Source organism: Nerophis lumbriciformis, linkage group LG37, assembly GCF_033978685.3.
Source record: "Nerophis lumbriciformis linkage group LG37, RoL_Nlum_v2.1, whole genome shotgun sequence".
NCBI classification, from domain to species: domain Eukaryota; kingdom Metazoa; phylum Chordata; class Actinopteri; order Syngnathiformes; family Syngnathidae; genus Nerophis; species Nerophis lumbriciformis.
This window is the reverse complement of record NC_084584.2, coordinates 11,892,501-11,920,000: the sequence shown is the minus strand read 5'-3', so window position 1 is coordinate 11,920,000 and position 27,500 is coordinate 11,892,501. Positions and strand designations below refer to the sequence as shown.

At 37.8% G+C, this 27,500-nt stretch overlaps 1 protein-coding gene across 2 annotated transcripts in view; it reads left to right on the top strand.

Annotated features, from left to right (window-relative positions):
- The window catches only part of pum1 (pumilio RNA-binding family member 1), a 91,116-nt gene that overhangs the window by 24,627 nt on the left and 38,989 nt on the right, over positions 1–27,500 (top strand). The window contains exons 5-13 of one of the 2 annotated variants that reach the window (XM_061930999.2): positions 5,520–5,622; positions 7,803–7,996; positions 8,063–8,229; positions 8,295–8,559; positions 8,636–8,729; positions 17,554–17,652; positions 17,729–17,871; positions 22,385–22,523; positions 22,617–22,751. In XM_061930999.2, the coding sequence (XP_061786983.1) occupies positions 5,520–5,622; positions 7,803–7,996; positions 8,063–8,229; positions 8,295–8,559; positions 8,636–8,729; positions 17,554–17,652; positions 17,729–17,871; positions 22,385–22,523; positions 22,617–22,751 (1,339 nt within the window). Of the gene's footprint in view, positions 1–5,516; positions 5,623–7,802; positions 7,997–8,062; positions 8,230–8,294; positions 8,560–8,635; positions 8,730–17,553; positions 17,653–17,728; positions 17,872–22,384; positions 22,524–22,616; positions 22,752–27,500 lie in introns of both variants that reach the window. The other variant, XM_061930998.2, reaches the window with a different exon arrangement.

Here is a 27,500-nt window from a genome sequence, read left to right as displayed (position 1 = left end):
TGGTTTTTCATAAGCTATGGATTAGTATTGTACAATATGTCTGGGTGGGGGTCCTGCTTTGGAAATCATTTGTACCCCTTTCAGAGATCACATTTAGTTGCCCTTAAACATCCTCATGTTGCACAATGAAATGTAAGCATAGGATGTAACTTTCTCTAGTAACAGCATTCCATGATTAATATCAATAAATTAACATTAATAATAAATGACAGTAGAATAAGCACACGTATGACTGAGGAGTCATAGTGTAACTTTGTGTGGTGTTTGAGTTGTCCGACTTTTTGTGTGGCCATAAACGCACCAGTGGCTTAGTGCTATGCGTGTTGGTGACAGATGACAAGTTGGTTTGTACGGCAGAAAATGACTAGTTTTTCGAGATAGAAGTTTATTACTCATGTTTTTGGTGTGGTTATGGCCGAATATAAACAGTTTTGCTCAATAAAGTGATCGATATAATTCCTGTCCTCGAAGCATCTCGATAGACGTTACAATAATTGAACGGTGTTGACGAACACCGTTAGGGCCGCTTGTTGTCACTGTCACTCAGAGTTGCATTGCAAAATTATACAGAATAAATGTGTTTATTTTTGTTTAGAATTCAGATGGGTTTGATTTGGTGCGCGGCATATATTTGCTGTGCGCAGAGGACGCTTGAGCAGTGCGCAATTGCGCAGGCGCGCACCTTAGAGGGGACGTTGGCTCTGATGTACATTAATTACAAGACATTAAGTTGCACAATAAGTCCCAGTAGTTATGGTACCTGTTTCATTTAGTTTTGTGAGAGACTTGGATTACACATGTGTCTTTAACTGTAGTGGTTTTCTAGACCAACGTTTTAAGGCATTTTCCACCAAAAGATCAGGAACTGTAGTTCCTGGAACCTTTATTTACTGTAAACCTGTGGTATGTGTTTCCACCGGATTTCACAGTTCTACACTGCAAAAAGTGAAATCTAAGTAAGATGAAATATCTCAAATAAAGGTGATATTTGCTTATTTCCTGTCTGATAAGATCATTCTTCTCACTAAGCAGATTTTATGTTAGAGTGTTTTACTTGTTTTAAGTGTTTTGCTCCTAAATGATTTCAGTAAGATATTACAGCTTGTTGCTGAGATGTGATGACCTATTTTGAGTAAAACATGCTTGAAACTAGAATATCAACTGTTGCCAAGCTGTGTCATCAACACTCACAAGTATAAAACTACTTTTTCAAAGTAATAATTTCTTACTTCAAGCATGAAAGAAAAAATCATGATGCCGAGCGCATATCGTTATGTCAAGATAATGGCACTAGCATTTACTTCATTTAAGAATATTTTTCAACATATTGAGCAAAAAGGTCACTTTTTTTTCGACCAAGAAAAGTGCACTTGTTATTAGTGAGAATATACTTATTTTAAGGTATTTTTGGGTTCATTGAGGTTAGCTAATTTTACTTGTTTTGGAAAATCTTGACAAGCCGAATTTTCTTGTTCGATTAGCAGATAATTTTGCTTAGTTCAAATAAAATATCCCTAATTTTTGTATTTTTTGTTTTTGAACACAGACTTTTTGCAGTGTGGGTAGTTTATACAAATCAGGCTGATGACGTATGGAGGACTGGTTTTGTTTATTTGTACACTGATAATGTTAGGTCATATTTATTTGACTGAAGTTTGAGTAAATGAAATACAAATCAATATTCTACAAAAGGATGTGATTTAAAAACAAAATGGCGAGGGTTTTACTTTAATTTTCAGGCTTTTGTCCACAGTGTCCAACAGTCAGAAATTCGACCCCTCAGTAAATGATATATTCATGAGGGTCTGGCAAATCTTTATGGTTTACTTCAGCTGTAAATAACAATATATAAAAAATAAATGTCAGTGTTTATCTTACGGCGACAACATAAAATGCGTCAGATTAAGCATTCGCCTTTTAGCATTCTGTTCACTCTGGTTGAGACGAATAACTTGGCGTGCAGCATGTAACAAAGTAAATAGTGAATATTCCATGTGATTTACCTTCTTTCCATTCGTCCTTCATTTCACTTTTTTTTTCAAAATTACCAGGTCGGAGTCCACTTGAGCAGCTCGCCTCCTTGCTTCCAATACTTTCTGTCCCTCTGTTAATACGTTTCAAAGAGTCTGTCCACTTCTTGTAGTTTTGTGTGTTGAAATTACCGTATTTACCGGACTATAAAGCGCACCAATATTAAAACAATAAGTACTAAACGTTTTCCCTATATTTTCCGCACAGAACTGTTGTGAAATGAGTTATTCCCGCAGAAATATTTAATAAATGTTTATCAACATACCTTAATTGTTTCCAAACGGTGCCTGTAACAGGGCAGTAAAAACGTCAACAGAAACCATATTAAAATGAAAAATATATTTCTTCTTCCATCTTTTCCCATTTTCATACATTTTTTAAATAGCTCCAGGGAGCCTCTACGGCGACGCTAAAGAGCCGCGGGTTCCAGCACATGCGGTGAGCGAACTCATCCAAAAGATGGCGCCTTAGCACAAATAATAACACACCATTTCATATTCTTTGTATGTGTATAGTGAAAACCTTTTGCATTAAGAAAAAGCCATAAATTAGCCGTGTCGTTTTATAAGCCGCAGGGTTCAAAGCGTAGGAAAAAAAGCAGTGGCTTGTATTCCGGAATTTATATATATATGTGTGTGTGTGTGTGTGTGTGTGTGTGTGTGTGTGTGTGTGTGTGTGTGTGTGTGTGTGTGTGTGTGTGTGTGTGTGTGTGTGTGTGTGTGTGTGTGTGTGTGTGTGTGTGTGTGTGTGTGTGTGTGTGTGTGTGTGTGTGTGTGTGTGTGTGTGTGTGTGTGTGTGTGTGTGTGTGTGTGTGTGTGTGTGTGTGTGTGTGTGTGTGTGTGTGTGTGTGTGTGTGTGTGTGTATATATACAGGTAAAAGCCAGTAAATTAGAATATTTAGAAAAACTTGATTTATTTCAGTAATTGCATTCAGAAGGTGTAACTTGTACATTATATTTATTCATTGCACACAGACTGATGCATTCAAATGTTTATTTCATTTAATTTTGATGATTTGAAGTGGCAACAAATGAAAATCCAAAATTCCGTGTGTCACAAAATTAGAATATTGTGTAAGGGTTAAATTTTGAAGACACCTGGTGCCACAAACTAATCAGCTGATTAACTCAAAACACCTGCAAAGGGCTTTAAATGGTCTCTCAGTCCAGTTCTGAAGCCTACACAAACATGGGGAAGACTTCAGATTTGACAGCTGTCCAAAAGGCAACCATCGACACATTGCACAAGGAGGGAAAGACACAAAAGGTTATTGCTGAAGAGGCTGGCTGTTCTCAGAGCTCTGTGTCCAAACACATTAATGGAGAGGCAAAGGGAAGGAAAAACTGTGGTCAGAAAAAGTGTACAAGCGATAGGGATCACAGCGCCCTGGTCAAGATTGTGAAAAAAAAACATTCAAAAATGTGGGGGAGATTCAGAAGGAGTGGACAGCTGCTGGAGTCAGTGCTTCAAGATCCACCACCAAGAGACGCTTGAAAGACATGGGTTTCAACTGCCGCATACCTCGTGTCAAGCCACTGTTGACCAAGAAACAGCGCGAAAAGCGTCTCACCTGGGCTAAGGAAAAAAAGAGCTGGACTGCTGCTGAGTGGTCCAAAGTCATGTTTTCTGACGAAAGCAAATTTTGCATTTCCTTTGGAAATCGAGGTCCCAGAGTCTGGAGGAAGACAGGAGAGGCACAGGATCCACGTTGCCTGAAGTCTAGTGTAAAGTTTCCACCATCAGTGATGGTTTGGGGTGCCATGTCATCTGCTGGTGTCGGTCCACTCTGTTTCCTGAGATACAGGGTCAACGCAGCCGTCTACCAGCAAGTTTTAGAGCACTTCATGCTTCCTGCTGCTGACCTGCTCTATGGAGATGGAGATTTCAAGTTCCAACAGGACTTGGCGCCTGCACACAGCGTAAAATCTACCCGTGCCTGGTTTACGGACCATGGTATTTCTGTTCTAAATTGGCCCGCCAACTCCCCTGACCTTAGCCCCATAGAAAATCTGTGGGGTATTGTGAAAAGGAAGATGCAGAATGCCAGACCCAAAAACGCAGAAGAGTTGAAGGCCACTATCAGAGCAACCTGGGCTCTCATAACACCTGAGCAGTGCCAGAAACTCATCGACTCCATGCCACGCCGCATTAACGCAGTAATTGAGGCAAAAGGAGCTCCAACCAAGTATTGAGTATTGTACATGCTCATATTTTTCATTTTCATACTTTTCAGTTGGGCAACATTTCTAAAAATCCCTTTTTTGTATTAGCCTTAAGTAATATTCAAATTTTGTGACACACGGAATTTTGGATTTTCATTTGTTGCCACTTCAAATCATCAAAATTAAATGAAATAAACATTTGAATGCATCAGTCTGTGTGCAATGAATAAATATAATGTACAAGTTACACCTTTTGAATGCAATTACTGAAATAAATCAAGTTTTTCAAAATATTCTAATTTACTGGCTTTTACCTGTGTGTGTGTGTGTGTGTGTGTGTGTGTGTGTGTGTGTGTATATATATATATATATATATATATATATATGTATATGTATATATATATATGTATATATGTGTATATATATATGTGTATATATATATGTGTGTGTATATATATGTGTATATACGTGTATATATATGTATATATGTATATATATATATATATGTGTGTGTGTATATATATATATATATATATATATATATATATACCGGTGTATATATATATGTATATATATGACCAAGTATACATATATATATATATATATATATATGACCAAGCAGCACACACTTAATGGTGGTAAATAAGTGTAAAAGGTAAAAATAACTCTTAAAATGGAACTGAATTTGATTGTTTGTATTGCTGTTATTTTAATTTATTGCTGTTGCTATTAATATTTTTAATTGTTGTTTATTCGTTACTAATTTATATCCGTTCTGCTTTGAAATTATATACGAAGTTGAGTTTTAGTGGTGCAATAAATACTCATGTTTTCAAAGTAATGAATAATCTAGTTATTAATCTCAATTTAAATAATCGTGATCATTTTTTGCCATCGTCTTCCAGCCCTACTTTGACTCTGTCGTCTTTTTTTATTAGGTTTGTGTTTCGTAAAATAAATGCCTGAAACGGCCATGTGTGCTATTTAAAGGCTGTTTTGATAGCATCCAAAAGTGAAGTGTGAAGTGAATTGAATTATATTTATATAGCGCTTTTTCTCTAGTGACTCAAAGCACTTTACATAGTGAAACCCAATATCTAAGTTACATTTAAACCAGTGAGGGTGGCACTGGGAGCAGGTGGGTAAAGTGTCTTGTCCAAGGACACAACGGCAGTGACTAGGATGGCGGAAGCGGGGATCGAACCTGCAACCCTCAAGTTGCTGGCACGGCCACTCTACCAACCGAGCTATACCGCCCCAAAGCATTGTCATCGTCCCGCCACCTCAATATCAATTGTATCTGTCACATCTGTGTCCTTGCAGCAGCTGCTCACTGGCAAGAAGTTCTGGGAGACGGACGACTCTGGGAAGGACGGGCCAAAGGGAATCTTCCTGGACCAGTGGAGGGACAGCGCATGGGGGGCCTCAGGTACTGTCAGCTGCTGGTAACGTGGTCTGAAAGCTGACTTTTATTTATTTATTTTTTCCCACAAGCAAGAAGGGCTACTTTTGGGAAGACGTATTTATAGATCAAAAGCTTTTATAGCAACGTGAGATCACCCTGACACTTTCCCAGATGCTATTTGAGGTTACTAGTGTGTCGCATAATGTGCTGTTTTGGGAATGTCAGGCGTTATGAGGTCGCTCCGCAGCCTCCTGATGCCCTTTGAACTCTGAAGCTCTATTGCAGACCTGGGCAAATTAAGGCCCGGGTCCGCATGCGGCCCGTTAAGCTTTTTAATCTGGCCCGCCGGACATTCCCAAATAATTTTTTTTTAGATCTTTAAAATGGAAACTGAAGCTGCCATTATGATGTGCAGTGATGTTTTCAAATAACCGTAAGTCTTGAACTATACAAAGTCTTTCAATGGTTGGAATCTGCATTTTTGCAAGATATACTAGTTACTATGGTAATTTAATTAAAGTTAAAGTTAAAGTACCAATGATTGTCACACACACACGAGGTGTGGTGAAATTATTCTCTGCATTTGACCCATCACCCTTGATCACCCCCTGGGAGGTGAGGGGAGCAGTGAGCAGCAGCGATGGCCGCACCCGGGAATCATTTTTGGTGATTTAACCCCTAATTCCAACCCTTGATGCTGAGTGCCAAGCAGGGAGAGGTAATGGGTCCCATTTTTAGTCTTTGGTATGACTCGGCCGGGGTTTGAACTCACAACCTACCGATCTCAGGGCAGACACTCTAACCACTAGGCCACCAAGTAGGTTACTATGGTAATCTAATTAGTTACAATGGTAATCTAACGGCAGCTCAGACGAGGCACCAAGCAGTGTGGGCGGGGAGCTTTTCCACAGAGTGTTTCCAGAGCGGCCAGCCTGAAATGTGGGTGTCAGGGACAGACACGGGAGGGGATTTTTACAACAAAGTTCTAAAGCTTAGTTATATATCAGATTGTAGGTGGGTTTTTTTTTTACCCTTCGCGTTCATATTTTGCTGTTTGTTGCATTTTTGTTGCGTTTTGCTTGATTGTAAAATATGTGGATGGAGAGGGGGTGTGACGTTCATATGTTGTCAATATTCAGTGTTTTATCGTTCATTGTGAATATTGTAAATCCCACATTCTTTATTTTCATGTACATTCTGGGTGTCTCATTCAGTAAAACATGTAAAATTCCATTCTGTTTTTTAAGGCGATCTGTCATAACATCTTTAGTAGACGTTATTGTGAGGTTTTGTATTAGTCTTCCTAAAAATCAGATATACCGGCACCAAGACACATTTTTTCTCTAAATTTGCCCCCCCAAAAATAATTGCCCTTGGTAATTTATCAATGCGGTATTTATTTCTGCATTCTTATTCAATCTCTTATTGACATTTTACATTATATTTATATTTATTTACATTTGTCATTTACTTAATTACATTTCTATTTCAGGTGCGACTTATACTCCGGTGCGACTTACCGGTATACTCCGAAAAATACAGTATATAAGACTTTTAAAGTCATTTTGATAGTAGGCTAATATAGACACTTACATCATGTGTTGCCTTCATTATAACACTTGTATAAGACTTTTAAAGTCATTTTGATAGTAGGCTATTTTAGCTAATATAGACACTTACACCATGTTGTCTTCCTTATAACACTTATACAAGACTTTTAAAGTCATTTGGATAGTAGGCTAATATAGACAATATTTACTTAATTATATCACTTATATAAGGCTTTTAATTTTTTGCGGTTCCAGACAGATTTTTATTTTTTTGTATTTTTGGTCCAATATGGCTCTTTCAACATTTTGGGTTGCCGACCCCTGGTCTAAATCATAACTTTGGTTTATAACTTTTTTTTTTTTTTTTTTTTTTTTTGCAATGACAGTTTAAAAGAAAAAACAGCTTTGTGTTATCAGAGTCAACATTGCAACTTTTTCCCGACACATTTCACCTGTTTGCTCCTTTAATCTGCTTTTTATTTGTAATTTTTTTTTAGCATTTTTAGAATGTGGCGCGGTCCTGTGGTCCAACTTGTTCATAAGCACCAAACCGTGACAATAGCAAAAAACGTTCAACACCTAAAAATATTAAAACCTGCTTTGTTTTGGCTCTTTTAGGGAACGTCCTTATTCAACTGTTCCTACTCTCCTCAGATCACTCGGTGTCGCAGCCAATCATGGTGTCCCGCCGGCCAGGACAGGGCTTCCACGGCGGCGGCGAAGTCGGCGTGGGCTCTGTCATGTCTCCGCGGTCCGAAAGCGGGGGTCTGGGCGTGAGCATGGTGGAGTACGTCCTGTCCTCGTCGCCGGCGGACAAACTGGACTCCTGCCTTCGGAAAGGACCATACGTGAGTGTCTTCCACGCCACTGAGGTTGCAAACATGGACGTGGTCAACATGTCTCTTCTGGCACAGCGGGACGGAGAGGTGGAGGACGACAAGAGGGACAAGCCCAAAACGGCGTTTGAGGGAGAGAAGTTGAAAGAGCTGACAGAAAGCGAGGCTGACGTCATCAATGACGTCATCAACCCCAACGGGCTGCCCGTGCAGAATGGCCTCGATGTGGACGTCAAAGAGTTTGGGTAGGTTTCGCCCACGCGAGAACAGCACTTTCAGACACAAACTCATTTTCAACCTCCTTTTGTAGCCGCCCTCCAGGCAACATGGTGCCCTCAGGCCCCGAGGTGGACCTCCTCGGGGGTCCCGGTGGCGTTGGGGTGGACGGGCTGACACCTTTAGGAGGCGGCGGAGGCCACAAGCCCCCGGACGACTTCTCCGGCGTGGATCAAGGCGGGGTCGCCATGGACCCCATGGAGTCGGTGATGGAGCCGCTTCAGTTTGACTACAACTCGCAGATGCCCATGGACTCTGCGCCCACCGTGGGCCTCTTTGATTACGCCAACCAGCAGCAGGTGAGCAGCCCCCGCCCATGCGTTAGTGGTCGTGAACGTGCTGATCTCACATGGCCCTGGCTCGTGTGGTGGGCAGCTATTCCAGAGGAACAACGCTCTGGCGGTGCAGCAGCTGACGGCGGCGCAGCAGCAACAGTACGCTTTGGCAGCCGCGCAGCAGTCACACATTGGTATGAAACCCCTCTCTTTCTGCATACTTTTATACTAGGGACCCAAAAAACCTTCAGACGTGGAATAAAGGTGCAGAGAAAACAATGACATTGTTGACATAACACAAAGCTGCCATACAGACAGTTTTTTTTTACTTGTCATTGCTCAAAAAAATAATGAATCAGAATCAATGTAGTTATCAATTACTGACGTATTCAAGGCTCCAATTACTTCGCATTAGGGCTGGGCGATATGGCCTTTTTTTAATATCTCAATATTGTTAGACCATGTCACGATACACCATATACAGTGGGGCAAAAAAGTATTTAGTCAGCCACCAATTGTGCAAGTTCTCCCACTTAAAATGATGACAGAGGTCTGTAATTTTCATCTTAGGTACACTTCAACTGTGAGAGACAGAATGTGAAAAAAAAAATCCAGGAATTCACATTGTAGGATTTTTAAAGAATTTATTTGTAAATTATGGTGGAAAATAAGTATTTGGTCAATAACAAAAATTCAACTCAATACTTTGTAATGTAACCTTTGTTGGCAATAACAGAGGTCAAACGATTACTATAGGTCTTTACCAGGTTTGCACACACAGTAGCTGGTATTTTGGCCCATTCCTCCATGCAGATCTTCTCGAGAGCAGTGATGTTTTGGGGCTGTCGCCAAGCAACACGGACTTTCAACTCCCTCCACAGATTTTCTATGGGGTTGAGGTCTGGAGACTGGCTAGACCACTCCAGGACTTTAAAATGCTTCTTATGGAGCCACTCCTTCGTTGCCCGGGCGGTGTGTTTGGGATCATTGTCATGCTGGAAGACCCAGCCACGTTTCATCTTCAAAGCTCTCACTGATGGAAGGAGGTTTTGGCTCAAAATCTCACGATACATGGCCCCATTCATTCTTTCCTTAACACGGATCAGTCGGCCTGTCCCCTTAGCAGAAAAACAGCCCCAAAGCATGATGTTTCCACCCCCATGCTTCACAGTAGGTATGGTGTTCTTGGGATGCAACTCAGTATTCTTCTTCCTCCAAACACGACGAGTTGAGTTTATACCAAAAAGTTCTATTTTGGTTTCATCTGACCACATGACATTCTCCCAATATTTGCTGTATCATCCATGTGCTCTCTGGCAAACTTCAGACGGGCCTGGACATGCACTGGCTTAAGCAGGGGGACACGTCTGGCACTGCAGGATTTGATTCCCTGTCGGCGTAGTGTGTTACTGATGGTAACCTTTGTTACTTTGGTCTCAGCTCTCTGCAGGTCATTCACCAGGTCCCCCCGTGTGGTTCTGGGATTTTTGCTCACCGTTCTCATGATCATTTTGACCCCACAGGATGAGATCTTGCGTGGAGCCCCAGATCAAGGGAGATTATCAGTGGTCTTGTATGTCTTCCATTTTCTGATAATTTCTCCCACAGTTGATTTTTTCACACCAAGCTGCTTGGCTATTGTAGATTCACTCTTAACAGTCTGGTGCAGGTCTACAATTCTTTTCCTGGTGTCCTTCGACAGCTCTTTGGTTTTGGCCATAGTGGAGTTTGGAGTCTGACTGTTTGAGGCTGTGGACAGGTGTCTTTTATACAGATAACCAGTTCAAACAGGTGCCATTAATACAGGTAACAAGTGGAAGACAGAAGAGCTTCTTAAAGAAGAAGTTACAGGTCTGTGAGAGCCAGAGATCTTCCTTGTTTGAAGTGACCAAATACTTATTTTCCACCATAATTTACAAATAAATTCTTTAAAATTCCAACAATGTGAATTCCTGGATTTTTTTTTCACATTCTGTCTCTCACAGTTGAAGTGTACATATAATGAAAATTACAGACCTCTGTCATAATTTTAAGTGGGAGAACTTGCACAATCGGTGGCTGACTAAATACTTTTTTGCCCTACTGTATAACTCCATATTTTGCCTTAGCCTTGAATGAACACTTGATGCTAGGGGTGTAACGATACGTGTATTTGTATTGAACCGTTTCGGTACGGGGGTTTTGATTCGATTCGGAGGTGTACCGAACGAGTTTCCACACGAACATATTAAGTAGCCGCCTCCGATTCCTTCTGCCTCTGTCTCTGTCAATCCTTTACACAGCATTGTCCCACCCACACAACCATCTGATTGGCTACAAACAGAGCAGTAACAGCCAATCAGCAGTGTGTATTCAGAGCGCATGTAGTCAGTGCTTAGCGTTTAGCAGGTAAGCATCAGGCAGCGGACTCTCCCCAAATTATAATATACACCTCCTAGTAACATCACTATGAGCCCGTTGACCTTCTAGAAACATAAAAGGCAGCTCAGCTCGCTCGCAGTCCTGGCTTGAGGTGAAGGCTAATTCGGTTTTAGCGTAACGTTAGCTCATTTTGCGGTGTGTGTGTGTGTTACGGACAGCAAAGCCCTGTCTGTTATTTCACTTTACCTTTTTCTGTGTTGATTAAGCTGTGTTGAAGCGGGACATTATGTTAAATGAAGAGTTTCTGTCTCTGATAGTTGATATATTAATGTAACTGCATCATTAAGCCTACATGAACTCCATGGTGTTCAGGGATGAATAGTCTCTCCTATTGCTATTGTACTATTTTTTCAGCTATAGTTACATTAATCATTAGTAATGCAGCAGCCTAGTTTTGAATGGCAGGGTCCCTGCTATCACATTTTGATAAAAATATAACATTTACATAATAAAAATCATCTACAGGCTTCCCAAATGCTGTAATAAATTAAGCATGATGAGTTGACTTGAAACTGTTTAATGTTGCACTTTTTATATGTAGAAGAAAAGTTTTGTCATTTTATTTAATTTGAGCAACAACTTGTGGCAGTTTAATGTTGATTAACGTGGGCAGAATTATTATAGTGTTCCCAATGTTAAAAGGATAAAGCCATTGTTTACAAATTTGGTAAATAAATAACCAAAACATTTATATTTTGTTGTTTTCTTACTGTACCGAAAACGAATCGAACCGTGACCTCTAAACCGAGGTACGTACCGAACCAAAATTGTTGTGTACCGTTACACCCCTACTTGATGCATATAATCACAGCAGTATGATGATTCTATGTGTCTACATTAAAACATTCTTCTTCATACTGCATTAATATATGCTACTTTTAAACTTTCATGCAGTGAGGGAAATCACAACTAAAAGTGTATTTATTAAAGAGTTATTAAGCAGTGGCACAAACATTCATGTCATTTCCAAACAGAAAGTGCAAGATTGTCAGAGACATTTTAAAACAAGCTATTAGTGAACTTTTGTGCATGATGTCACTAAGATTACATATCAAAACACTAAATTAAAGTGCACTATTTGTACAGAACGCCACTACAATAGTTTAAAACAAATAAAGTGCACTTTTGTGCATGATGTCACACAAGATATTTCAATAAGTGTCAAATAAAAATGAGCTGCATAATAGGAAATCAAATAGTGTATGTCCTTCACTATGTGGTAGGTTCCTGCGGACGTTATCTCCTTCTGTTGTTGACTATTTTTTTCATATGGTGTTGATGTGGAAATGGTTGCCTCTGCATTTTGTGGGTGTGGCACCGAACGGCGATGTTGACATGCAGAGTTTCAAGCACTCTTCATTCTCTAGCGGGTGACTTTTCAAATGATGCTACAAATTAGCAGTAATGCTACTTTTTTGTAGCAACGCTTTTGCCCCACACTTGACAAATTACGGTTGTCTGTTCGACATCTTCCCGCTTGAAGCCAAACCACCGCCAGACGATGGACCCCCTGCTGTTTTTCTTGGGAATTAATTCTTCCTTCATTTGTTACCAGATTCGCACCTTTTCTCTCTCATATTACCACTCGCACCACAGCTAACGTTACCCATTTACCCATGCCGCTACCTCTCTGCTCCGTGAGGGCGTATACGTATGTGACGTATGTAAGAAGGTGCGCTTGTTTTAATGTCTCTGTGAGAAGGAGAGACAAGAAAGAGTGAGAAGAGCCTGTAGTGTAATGCCCGCAGCTAAAAGCAACTGCGTGAGAACGTATACCGTATTTTCCGCACCATAAGGCGCCCTGGGTTAAAAGCCGCGCCTTCAATGAACGGCATATTTCAAAACTTTGTCCACCTATAAGCCGCCCGGTGTTGTAAGCCGCATCTAACTGCGCTAAAGGAATGTCAAAAAAAACAGTCAGATAGGTCAGTCAAACTTTAATAATATATTAAAAACCAGCGTTCTAACAACTCTGTTCACTCCCAAAATGTACGCAAATGTGCAATCACAAACATAGTAAAATTCAAAATAGTGCAGAGCAATAGCAACATAATGTTGCTCGAACGTTAATGTCACAACACACAAAATAAACATAACGCTCACTTTCTGAAGTTATTCTTCATTCATAAATCCCTCAAATTATTCTCCTTCGTTGTCCGAATTGAAAAGTTGGGCGAATGTGGGATCCAAAATGTCGTCTGGCGCTGTCTCCCTGCCTCCCTGTCTTGGTGAACGTCACGTGTGTTCGCCTTCTGTCATCCACTGTTCCCACGCAGTTAGCAGTCTAGCTTCGAATGCCCTGTTGACACCATTATCTAGCGGCTGGAGGTCTTTTGTCAATCCACCCGGAATGACGGCGAGTATTGAATTACGGTAAGCGCGTAAGCGTGTCTCTTAATGTGATGTTATGAGCTAGCAAATATAACAACTACACTACCCAGCATGCAACGATAGTGACGAGCATGCGCGGTAGCCCTGAGAAGCGTTGTTGTATGTGCTGGCAGTTGGAATGTGGTTATGAGCACGCTGTGAGTAAACGTTGAGAACTCAGTTAACACGCCCCGTCTGCATTATTTATAATTAGACAGACAACACACTTAATAGGAGCCATTTTGGGGTCTTTACATAAACACACAAATGGAAATGAAACGTCACATATCCCAGCATGCACCGCGCGCTTCTTCTACGGGGAAAAAAGATGGCGGCTGTTTACCGAAGTTGCGAGACCGAAACTTTATGAAAATGAATCTTAATATTTATCCATATATAAAGCGCACCGGGTTATAAGGCGCATTCTCAGCTTTTGAGAAAATGTGTGGTTTTTAGGTGCGCCTTATAGTGCGGAAAATACGGTACTCCAATATCACGATATAGTCATTTTCTATATCGCACAGAGACAAACCCGCGATATATCGAGTATATCGATGTATCGCCCAGCCCTACTTCGCATTAAATATACCACTTTGAAATCTTTTTTTGCCTATTTTGTGTGTTTGCCATATCAAAACCAAGGTTTTCTTTGACAAGGAGCACAAATTGCTCATAACAAAATAAACCTAATAATAAATGGATAGATTCAAGCATTAAAAGTGAAAGAAAAAAAAAAAGACTTATTCTTCACACTTTTATGAGTGGGGCCTGTTTGAAACCCCAAGAGCTTTAGCGTATTTTATTTTATTTATTTTTTAAACTTGTCATTGCCTGCAAACTATTAATGAATCAAAATCAAATGTTCAAATGTTAGGATTTATTGACATATTTAAGGCTACATTTACTTCAGATCAAATATTCCACTTTGAAATATTTTTTGGCATTTTCGTGTTTTCCATATCAAAACCAAGGTTTTCTTTGACAAAGAGTACAAATCATTAAGAAAAAAATAAACCTAATAATCAATGGATGGATTTGAAGTTGATGTACAGAATCAAGCATTAAAAGTGAAAGAAAAAAAAAAAGACTTATTCTTTCCACTTTCATGAGTGGGGCCCCAAGACCTTTAGTGTATTTTATTTTATTTTTTTAACTAATCATTACCCGCAAACTAAACATTAATCAGAATCAAATGTTATGATTTATTGACATATTTAAGGCTACAATTACTTCACGTCAAATATTCCACCTTGAAACATTTCTTTGCATATTTTGTGTTTGCCATATCAAACCAAGGTTTTCTTTGACAAGGAGCACAAATCATTAATTTAAAAAAATAAACCTAATAATCAATGGATAGATTTGAAGTTGATGTATAGATTCAAGCATTAAAAGTAATGAAAAAAATGATATATGACTTATTCTTCAAACTTTTATGAGTGCGGCCCGTTTGGATCCCCAACACCTTTAGTTTATTTTTATTTTTAAACTTGTCATTGGCAGGAAACTAATAATGAATCAGAATCAATGTAGTTGTCAATTATTGACGTATTCAAGGCTCCATTTACTTCATGTCACATATTCCACTTTGAAATATTTTTTTGCATTTTCTTGTTTTCCATATCAAAACCAAGGTTTTCTTTGACGAAGAGCACAAATCATTAATAAAAAAATAAAGCTAATAATCAATGGATAGATTTGAAGTTGATGTACATAATGAAGCATTAAAAGTGAAAGAAAAGAAAAAGACTTATTCTTTCCACTTTCATGAATGGGGCTTGGTTACATCCCCAACACCTTTAGTGTATTTTTATTTATTTATTTTAAACTTGTCATTGCCTGCAAACTAAAAATGAATCAAATGTTATGTTTATTGACGTATTTAAGGCTACATTTACTTCACGTCAAATATTCCAGTTTGAAATATTTATTTGCATATTTTGTGTTTGTCATATCCAAACCAAGGTTTTCTTTGACAAAGAGCACAAATCATTAATTAAAAAAAACAACAACAACCTATTAATGAATGGATAGATTTGAAGTTGATGTATAGATTCAAGCATTAAAAGTAATGGAAAAAATAATATATGACTTATTCTTCACACTTTTATGAGTGGGGCCCGTTTAGTGTATTTTTTTTTAACTTGTCATTGCCAGGAAACTAATAATGAATCAGAATCAATGTAGTTGTCAATTATTGACGTATTCGAGGCTCCATTTACTTCATGTCAAATATTCCACTTTGAAATATTTTTTTTGGGCATATTTTGTGTTTTCAAATATTTTCAAAATAAAAAAATTACATAATAATCAACAGATTTTATGTTGATGTATAGATTCAAGCATTAAATGTGAAAGAAAAGAAAAAAAGACTTATTCTTTACACTTTTATGAGTGGGGCCTGTTTGGATCCCCAAGACCTGTTAGTGTATTTTCTTTATTTAAATTTTTTTTTTTTTTTTAAATTGGCCTTATTCGGAAGCTAATAATGAATCAAAATCAAAAATTATGATTTAGTGACATATTCAAGGTTACAATTACTTCACATCAAATGTTCCACTTTGAAAGACTATGTTTTTAAAAAGAACATTGCACATTTTGCGTGTTTTCTATTTAAAAACCAAGGGGTATTTTTTGACAAAAAGCATAAAAAAATAAAAACTTATCAACAGATCTGAAATTGATATAGAGATTCAACTATTGAAAGTAAAAATATAAACATATGACTTATTCTTAACATTTTTATGTTGCCTTTATTTATTTATTTTTAAACCTGTTATTGTTCAAACCCCAATAATGAATCAACATCAATGTAATGGTTTTGATCCGTACACAAGGCAATTCAAAGTGCTGCACAGAAAATTACTAGAAGACAAAAATGTAAAATCATAAATAAAATAATCAAAACAATCATAATTGAAATAAAAATCAACAAGTGTAGATAAAATACTTTCAGTTTTTTAAATAAGTGTTTTCAGCTTGCATGTGAACATTGCCAACGTTGAGGTCTGTCTTGCATCTTCTGGAAGACCATTCCGGATTTTAGGAGCATATAACCGAAACGCAGTCTCACCATGTTTGGTCCTGACTCGAGATGGTTGAAACATGTCCGAGATGTGCTTTCACACAAGACCATGACAAGATTTGCACACTAGGAAAGCTGTTTTAAAGTCCGTTCTCTGAGCCACAGGAAGCCAGTGCAGCGACCTAAGCACTGGATTGATATAGTCGCATTTCCTGGTTCTAGTCAGGACTCGAGCAGCAGCATTGTGCGTGAACTGCAGATACTTTTACATCTGGTTTAGAGAGCCCAAAGAGCATAAAACATCAGTAAAAAAATAATTAAAACCTTATAATCTATGGATAGGTCTGAAGTGGAGGTAGAATACCTTTTTTTTAATGTAATTTTGGTTTAAACCTGCCATTGTTCAAGAAACTGTAATGAATCAAAATCAATGAATTATTGACCTATTTATGGCTCCAGTTACCTATCCAATCCAATCTACTTTATTTGTATAGCACATTTAAACAACAGAAATGTTTCCAAAGTGCTGCACAACAATATTAAAAACAATATTCAAATATTATCCTTAGCTCCACCAATGACTGAATAAAAACAAAAAAAAAGAATAAATATAAAACCAATATAAAAATAAATATGATTAAAAACGATTTTAAAGGGTAAAACCAATTAAAACAATAAATAGAAATCAACATTTTAAAAACACAGAGGACCACAAAGATTAAAAGTGGGTCTTAAGACGAGACTTAAAACACTCCACTGTGGGAGCAGTTTGAACATGGAGGGGCAGAGTGTTCCAGAGCTTAGGGCCGACCACAGAGAAGGCCCTGTCTCCCCTGGTTTTAAGTCTCGTTTTAGGCACCACGAGCTGGAGCTGGCTCTCGGACCTCAGACCTCTTACCATTAAATATTCCACTTTGGAGGGGAAATATTGCATATTTTGTCTTTTTACCAAACAAACCTAGCTTTTTTAAAGCTAAAAAGGTGTGATACATACAAAAAAATCTTAACTTTATATATCTATTAAAACGTTTATGACGGAGACCCTTTCTGGTCCTCAGGATCTTAAACATTTACCCCCAAAAAATGTAACAATTGTATTGGTTTTGAAATGGAAAAATATTACAATGGCCCCCACATCTTTTGACTTTTCAGTATGGTGGAAATAGTTTAGGCTGCTCAAATCCACCTGTTTGTGTCATCAGGTCTGGCCCCGGCATTCGTGCCCAACCCGTACATCATCAGTGCCGCCCCGCCAGGCACAGACCCCTACGCAGCGGGGCTCGCAGCCGCAGCAACTCTCGGTACAGGCCCACATCTTCTTCCTCACTAAGTTCAGCATATCTTTAACTGTTTTTTTTTTATTTTTTTGGGGTGTAGGTCCGGCAGTGATGCCTCCTCAGTACTACGGCGTCACCCCCTGGGGGGTCTACCCAGCCAACCTATTCCAGCAGCAGGCAGCTGCAGCCAACAACTCTGCCAATCAACAGGCGGCCAGCCAAGGCCAGCAGAACCAGCAACAGGTTAGTCGTTTGATTGCTACAACCTACATATTTCTATACTTTTTCAAATAAAAACGGGGCCACAAAAAATGTCATTATCGGCAGAAAATATTTGATGGATTAAACAAACGTTTCTTATTGCAATTAAAGAACAATTTTAATTAGAGATGGCCGATAATATCGGACTGCCGATAAATGCTTTAAAATGTAATATCGGAAATTATCGGTATCGGTTTCAAAAAGTAAAATTTATGACTTTTTAAAACGCCGCTGTACGAAGTGGTACACGGACGTAGGGAGAAGTACAGAGCAGTTGCTTCTCCCAGTCATACTTGCCAACCCTCCTGATTTTCCCGTGAGACTCCCAAATTTCATACTTGGTCAACAGCCATACAGGTCACACTGAGGGTGGCCGTATAAACAACTTTAACACTGTTACAAATATGCGCCACACTGTGAACCCTCACCAAACAAGAATGACAAACACATTTCGGGAGAACATCCGCACCGTAACACAACATAAACACAACAGAACAAATACCCAGAAACCCTTGCAACACTAACTCTTCCGGGACGCTACAATATACACCCCCCGGTATCCTGTTTTGAGGCATGTTAAGAAAAAGAATGCACTTTGTGACTTCAATAATAAATATGGCAGTGCCATGTTGCCATTTTTTTTCCATAACTTGAGTTGATTTATTTTGGAAAACCTTGTTACATTGTTTAATGCATCCAGCGGGGCATCACAACAAAATTAGGCATAATAATGTGTTAATTCCACGACTGTATATATCTGTATCGGTTGATATCAGAATCGGTAATTAAGAGTTGGACAATATCGGATATCGGCAAAAAAGCCATTATCGTACATCTCTAATTTTAATTAATAATAGAAAATAAGATAGTAAACATAGACAACTTTTCTTTAAATGCACCTAATTGGTTGCTGACCTAAGCTGTAACATATTGTCATTTCCCGTTCTAATATTTAGTGATATGCATGCCACCCATTTTCTTTCCGATACGATACCAAGTAAAATTCAGGCTGGTATCGGTGAAACCGACCCGATTCTTTGTGCAAATATACCTATCATGTCTGCTAAAATTTTTACATTTGCGTATTTTCAAATAACCCATCTATCTTAAAAAAAAAAACACAAGTAAAAATGTAAGAAAAAAGGAGCAAAATCTGAAAAAATAAACTAATTGATCATATTATACTTAGTTACCTAAAACACAAAATGTTGTTTTTAAATATAAATATCAGTTTTTAGCATTTAAAAAAAAAAAAAAAAGACTTTTCAGTATGTGGAGCTTGGTGGAAAACGTTTAGACACCCCTGACTAAAATATTAGAAGCTTTCAAATTAAAATATACTTAAAATATGAACAATGTTAAGTTAGTTATTTAAAAAGAAAATAATACTAACTTATGAATTATTTTAAAAATTACAGCAATCAATGAGTAAAGTGAATTATGTGATTAGGCCGGCACGCAAAGGCAGTGCCTTTAAGGCACGCCCCCAATATTGTTGTCCGGGTGGAAATCGGGACAATGGTTGCCCCGGGAGATTTTCGGGAGGGGCACTGAAATTCGTGAGTCTCCTGGTAAAATCGGGAGGTTTGGCAAGTATGACTGGGAGACGCAACTGCTCTGTACTTCTCCCTATGTCCGTGTATCACTCCGTACAGCGGCGTTTTAAAAAGTCATACATTTTATTTTTTGAAACCGATAATTTCCGATATTACATTTTAAAGCATTTATCGGCCGATAATATCGGCAGTCCGATATTATCGGACATCTCTAGTATCATCCAATACCAAGTAGTTACAGGATCATACATTGGTCATGATTAAAGTTCTTCTCTGTCCCGAGACATATTTCTTGACTTTATAAACATAATAAAACATTTCAAGAAGATTTTGTGACGATAAAAAATGTCGACGTTGTTGTGCTTGTAGCGTGAAAGCAAGACAACTTGAAGTATCGTTGACACACAAAAACGTGTGCGTCGTTTATTCATCAAGAACCAGCAAGATTGAACGCATACATCACACACACTCAAAAATGGCGGGAATGAACAAACCCCCACCTTTGGGAGAATCCCCTGACGGCCACTTAAAGGGGCCGTGCCAAATTACTCGCTCTTAACTGCATATATGAATGCTTAAGAAGAACAACATTGTCATGTGCACAATCGAACAGTACAGTGAATGATGATGACAAAGTCAAGTAACAGGTGTGGTGAATTATGTCCTTTAATCAACCGCTACAACGTAATCATTGTAGTGTCGACTAGATGCGGCTGTAGTACTCCAATACAGTCGATATTTGTATTAGGGATGTCCCGATCCAGGTTTTTGCACTTCCGATCCGATACCGATATTGTTTTTGCATTTCCGATCCGATACCGATACTGACCGATACCGATACTGACCGATACTGGCCTATCCGAGCATGTATTAAAGTTTAAAGTTATTTAGCCTACTTAGTTGTCAGAATCATGTTGAAAAGGGTTTTAGTACTCTTGATAACAACTAGCCAGCTGAATTAGGGGAGTTTGAATAATACACAATGGTTGGTAACAAGAAACTGACCTGTTTATTCAAGGATAAACACAAAATACACAAAATTATACATGACAAACAGAAATGGCATCATTGAACTAGGGCTGGGCGATATGGCATTTTTTTAATATTGCAATATTTTAAGGCCATATTGCGATACACAATATATATGTGGATATTTTGCCTTAGCCTTGAATGAACACTTGATGCATATAATCACAGCAGTATGATGATTCTGTGTGTTTTGATTGATTGATTGAGACTTTTATTAGTAGGTTGCATAGTGAAGTACATATTCCGTACAATTGACCACTAAATGGTAACACCCCAATAAGTTTTTCAACTTGTTTAAGTCGGGGTCCACTTAAATTGATTCATGATACAGATATATACTATCAGATATATACTATCATCATAATACAGTATTCACACAAGATAATCACATTGAATTATTTACATTATTTATAATCCACGGGTGTGGAGTGGGGCGCCGGATGTAAGTGTCAAAAAGACAGCCAAAAGAGTTTGATATGAGAATAAATCTAAAGTTAAAATATAGGGTAGAAATGCACCCATTTGCAGGAAATGTAGTCTTGATTTTCAAAATGTTCTTTCAAGGCTTGCATGTCTACATTAAAACATTCTTCTTCATACTGCATTAATATATGCTACTTTTAAACTTTCATGCAGAGAAGGAAATCACAACTAAAAAAATCACTAATTTTTTCATACGGTGTTGATGTGGAAATGTTTGCCTCAGCATTTTGATGGTGTGGGCGTGTGGCACCGAATGGAGATAAGCGTCTCGACAGACGTCACAATATTTGAACAATGCTGACGAAAACTGTTGTCTCTGTCGTGTCCGTGTGTCGAAAATTGTTATGCACTTATTTTTTTATTTGATTTTGTGCGTGGCATAGATTTGCCGTGCGCAGAGGACGCTTGCGTTAGCCATGCCGCTACCTCGCTCTCTGCTGGGAGAGGACGTATACGTATGTGACGTATGACATGACAGTATGTGACGTGTGTAAGAAGGTGCGCTCGCTGTCTGTGAGAGGGAGACCCAGGAAAGAGTGAGAAGAGCCTGTCGTGTAATGCCAGCAGCTAAAAGCAACTGCGTGAGAATTGTGGATGTGTTGAAGGTGTGCTGGAAAATGCGGAACGGAAATTAGGGAGCAGCAGAAAAGTGTAATGTATTATTTAAATCGGTGCGTTGGAAAACACGGACCGGAGTTTTTTTTTAAACTGGATCTGGATCGGCATTTTCCCATGCCTTGCCGATACGCAATTTTTGGCAAATATCGGCAGCCGATCCGATCCAAATATCGGATCGGGACATCCCTAATTTGTATAGACCCACCACTTTTTTTTCAGGAGAGCTAGCTTGTTGTTAGCCGTTAGCTTATGTACCCTCCTACGGTGTGTAGTGAAGCATGTTTAGCTATTCCTTGTCCTGCAGTGATAATGGTACTTGTAAGAAACATACTTTATTTGTCGCCATGGGGACGAGGATTAGTGATTTAGAAGTCGCTAAAACTGTTAGCCGCTAGCGACCTATCTTAGACTGCAGTGCAATAGTGAAAGATTTTGTTCCCTTGTCACTGTCAAATTTGCCACGCATTATCATGCATTACCAGGGTGTAGCGATAGTACTAAAACTCTATCATCGAACAAATTGATATCAATAATATTGTCTGTATCGCCCAACTCAACATGTTTTAAGACACACTAACAGTGTTTATAGCGTCACCTTTATCATTAGTTTTGAAGTCAAAATACGTCCATTGTTGCTCTTCTGTCTCCACACTGTTTCCTCGTCGGTAATTGCTCTGCGTGTGTGTTGACTCACATGCACCTCACCTCAGGAAAAAAAGTACTGGTATTTTTCGAAGACAGTGTAGTACCTAAATAGGACCTGTATACTGTACAGCCCTAAATGACACCAGTGTTCATGTATCGTCAAGGTGATGCGTGCGGGAGGCAACCAGCGACCTCTGACCCCCAACCAGGGGCAGCAAGGGCAGCAGAATGACCAGCTGGTTGCGGCGGCGGCGGTCAACTCCGCCCTGGCCTTTGGGCAGGGGCTTGCAGCAGGAGTGCCTGGTGAGTCCACATTTTGCTGCTGAACGTACCTTCAAAAAAAGTTATTCCTCCGGGATAGTGTCGAGTTTTTATTTGACGTCCCTTCCCTACCAGGTTATCCGGTCCTGGCGCCCGCAGCCTACTATGACCAGACCGGCGCCCTGGTGGTCAACACCGGAGCGCGCAGTGGGCCCGTCCGCCTCATGGCGCCCGCGTCTGTCATCATATCTCCGTCTGCGGCGCAAGCAGGTAAGTTGTGCACTTTTCCACCTGTGTGAAGTTGGCCCTGCCCCTTTATAATTTCTAATATTCTAATAACACCATCATTCCTTTGTGCGGTAAACATTTTCATTTGTGCTGTTAGTTTTTTAGTTATTTTAAAATACATTTTCTGTCTAGTGATGTCATCCACACACAAACACCATGTCAAAATCTCTTCAAATTTGTGCTGCAAACATTTGTTTTGTTTTTTTAATAGCTTTTATCTTAGTCATGTTTTTCCTTCATAAGAACACCCCTCCACTTTGTCAAAATCCCCCCAAACCTCTCCCAAATATTTGTGCTACAATTGTTTTGTCTATTATAGTTTTTTTTTAACATTTTATACAGTAGTTTTTAATGTTAAAACATAACATTTTGTCAAAATCTCCCCAAACCTGTCTGAATGTTTGTGCAGCAATTGTTTGTCTTTTTATAGTTTTTAAGTTATTTTTGGTTTATTATTTATAACCGGCCCCCCCACCTTGTCCAAATCTCCCCAAACCTGTCTGTCTCCTTCATTTGTGCTGCAAACATTTTTTTTTGTCCATTAGTTTTGTGTTTTATAGTTTTTATCGGTAATATTTGTTTCATTCACAAGACCCCCACCTTGTCAAAATCTCCCCAAACTTGTCCCAAATGTTTGTGTGCTACAATATTTGTTGTCAATTATATTATTAATATTTTAGAGTTTTAATGTAAACATGTTATTTATATCCAGCCACCCCCACCATGTCAAAATCTCCCCAAACTTGTCCCAAATGTTTGTGCTGCAATTTTTTTGTCGTATAGTTTTTATGTCAATAATGTGTTATTATTTATAACCAGACACCCCCACCTTGTCAAAATCCCCCCGAAATTGTTCCATTTATTTGTGCTGCAAACTTTTTTTTTTGTCCATTACAGTTTTTTATGGTCATAATGATTTTATTATTGATTATTTAAAAAAAATCTCCCTAAACATGTCCCAAACATTTGTGCTGCAAACATTTTTTTTTGTGTTTTATAGTTTTTATCAGTAATATTTTTTTCATTCACAAGACCCCCACCTTGTCAGAACCTCCCCAAACTTGTCCCAAATGTTTGTGCTACAATATTTGTTGTCAATTATAGTTTTTAACATTTTAGAGTTTTTAATGTTGTTAACGTGTTATTATTTATAATTAGACACCCCCACCTTGTCAAAATCTCCCCAAACTTGTTCCAAATGTTTGTGCTACAATATTTGTTGTCAATTATAGTTTTTAACATTTTAGAGTTTTAATGTTAACATGTTATTTATATCCAGCCACCCCCACCATGTCAAAATCTCCTCAAACTTGTCCCAAATGTTTGTGCTGCAATTTTTTTTGTCGTATAGTTTTTATGTCAATTATGTGTTATTATTTATAACCAGACACCTCCATCTTGTCAAAATCTCCCCAAACTTGTTCCACTAATTTGTGCTGCAAACTTTTTTTTGTCCATTATAGTTTTTTTATGGTCAATGATTTTATTATTATTTAAAAAAAAATCTCCCTAAACATGTCCCAAACATTTGTGCTGCAAACATTTTTTTTTGTGTTTTATAGTTTTTATCAGTAATATTTTTTTCATTCACAAGACCCCCACCTTGTCAAAATCTCCCCAAACTTGTCCCAAATGTTTGTGCTACAATATTTGTTGTCAATTATAGTTTTTAACATTTTAGATAACATTTTAATGTTGTTAACTTGTTATTATTTATAACCAGACACCCCCACCTTGTCAAAAACTCCCCAAAGTTGTCCCATTCATTTGTGCTGCAAACTTTTTTTTGTCCATTATAGTTTTTTTATGGTCATAATGATTTTATTATTGATTATAAAAAAAAATCTCCCTAAACATGTCCCAAACGTTTGTGCTGCAAACATTTTTTTTGTGTAATATTTTTTTCATTCACAAGACCCCCACCTTGTCAGAACCTCCCCAAACTTGTCCCAAATGTTTGTGCTACAATATTTGTTGTCAATTATAGTTTTTATGTCAATAATGTGTTATTTATAACCAGACACCCCCACCTTGTCAACATCTCCCCAAACTTGTTCCATTAATTGCAAAGTTTTTTTTTGTCCATTATAGTTTTTTATGTTATTAATGTATTTATTATTAATAAAAAGCCCCCCACATTAGAAACAATCTCCCCTAAACATGTCCCAAACATTTGTGCTGCAGGGTTTTTAATAAGTTTAATCTTAGTTTTTAACATTCATAAGACCCCACATTGTCAAAATCCCCTCTAAACTTGTCCCACATATTTGTGCTACAATATTTAATTATAGTTCTTATGTTAACATTTTATAGTTTTTAAATGTTAAAGTATTATTCATAACCAGCCCCCCCCCCGCCCCTCACCGTGTCAAAATCTTCCTAAACTAGTCCCACATATTTGTGCGACATTTGTTGTCAATTATGGTTTTTGTTAACATTTTATAGTTTTTAATGTTAACGTGTTATTTATAACCAGCCCCCCCATTTTGTCAAAATCTCCCTAAACGTTTGTGTTGCAAACATTTTTTTTTGTCTATTATAGTTTTTATGTTATTAACTATAATAGTTTGTATGTGGTATGAATCATAACCAGTTCTTATGGTAACGTTTAATTATTCAGAACAGTCCCCCCACCTTGTCAAAATCTCCCCAAATCAGATCTGTGTCACTTTAGAGCAAAAAGAGCAGATTTGGTGTGCAGTGTAAACAGAGCCTTTGACCAGGTGTGGGTGCTGGATGACATCACTAGACAGGAAATGTATTTTAGAAGAACTTGAAATTGTAGCGGCACAAATAAATGTTGTTTGAATATTTGCAATGATAAGGGAGGGCCAACTTCCCTGCGTTTTAATGCACTAATAAGTTAAATATGTGTATATTTAATGCACTAATAAGTTAAAGGTGTGCATTCTTAATGCACTAAGTTAAATATGTGCATTTTTAATGCACTAATAAGTTAAAGGTGTGTTTATGTAATGCACTAATAAGTTAAATGTGTGCATTTTTAATGCACTAATAAGTTAAATGTGTGCATTTTTAATGCGCTAATAAGTTAAAGGTGTGTTTATGTAATGCACTAATAAGTTAAATGTGTGCATTTTTAATGCACTAATAAGTTAAATGTGTGCATTTTTAATGCGCTAATAAGTTAAAGGTGTGTTTATGTAATGCACTAAGAAGTTAAAGGTGTGCATTTTTAATGCACTAATAAGTTAAATGTGTGCATTTTTAATGCGCTAATAAGTTAAAGGTGTGTTTATGTAATGCACTAATAAGTTAAATGTGTGCATTTTTAATGCACTAATAAGTTAAATGTGTGCATTTTTAATGCGCTAATAAGTTAAAGGTGTGTTTATGTAATGCACTAAGAAGTTAAAGGTGTGCATTTTTAATGCACTAAGAAGTTAAAGGTGTGCATTTTTAATGCACTAATGAAGTGAAGTGAATTATATTTATATAGCGCTTTTCTCTAGTGACTCAAAGCGCTTTACATAGTGAAACCCAATATCTAAGTTACATTTAAACCAGTGTGGGTGGCACTGGGAGCAGGTGGGTAAAGTGTCTTGCCCAAGGACACAACAGCAGTGACTAGGATGGCGGAAGCGGGGATCGAACCTGCAACCCTCAAGTTGCTGGCACGGCCACTCTACCAACCGAGCTATACCGCCCCTAATAAGTTAAAGGTGTGTCTTTTTAATGCACTAAGTTAAATGTGTGTCTTTTTAATGCACTAAAAAGTTAAAGGTGTCTTTTTAATGCACTAAGTTAAATGTGTCTTTTTAATGCACTAATAAGTTAAAGGTGTGCATTTTTAATGCACTAAGAAGTTAAAGGTGTGCATTTTTAATGTACTAAGAAGTTAAAGGTGTGCATTTTTAATGCACTAATAAGTTAAAGGTGTGCATTTTTAATGCACTAATAAGTTAAAGGTGTGCATTTTTAATGCACTAATAAGTTAAAGGTGTGCATTTTTAATGCACTAAGAAGTTAAAGGTGTGCTTTTTAATGCACTAAGAAGTTAAAGGTGTGCTTTTTAATGCACTAAGAAGTTAAAGGTGTGCATTTTTAATGCACTAAGAAGTTAAAGGTGTGCATTTTTAATGCACTAAGAAGTTAAAGGTGTGCATTTTTAATGTACTAAGAAGTTAAAGGTGTGCATTTTTAATGCACTAATAAGTTAAAGGTGTGCATTTTGAATGCACTAAAAAGTTAAAGGTGTGCATTTTTAATGCACTAATAAGTTAAAGGTGTCTTTTTAATCCACTAAAAAGTTAAAGGTGTGTATTTTTAATGCACTAAAAAGTTAAAGGTGTGTCTTTTTAATGCACTAATAAGTTAAAGGTATGCATTTTTAATGCACTAAAAAGTTAAAGGTGTGTCTTTTTAATGCACTAAAAAGTTAAAGGAGTGCATTTTTAATGCACTAAGAAGTTAAAGGTGTGCATTTTTAATGCACTAAGAAGTTAAAGGTGTGCATTTGTAATGCACTAAGAAGTTAAAGGTGTGTCTTTTTAATGCACTAAGAAGTTAAATGTGTGCATTTTTAATTCACTAATAAGTTAAAGGTGTGCATTTTTAATGCACTAAGTTAAATGTGTGTATTTTTAATGCACTAATAAGTTAAAGGTGTGCATTTTTAATGCACTAAGTTAAATGTGTGTATTTTTAATGCACTAATAAGTTAAAGGTGTGCATTTTTAATGCACTAAGTTAAATGTGTGTATTTTTAAT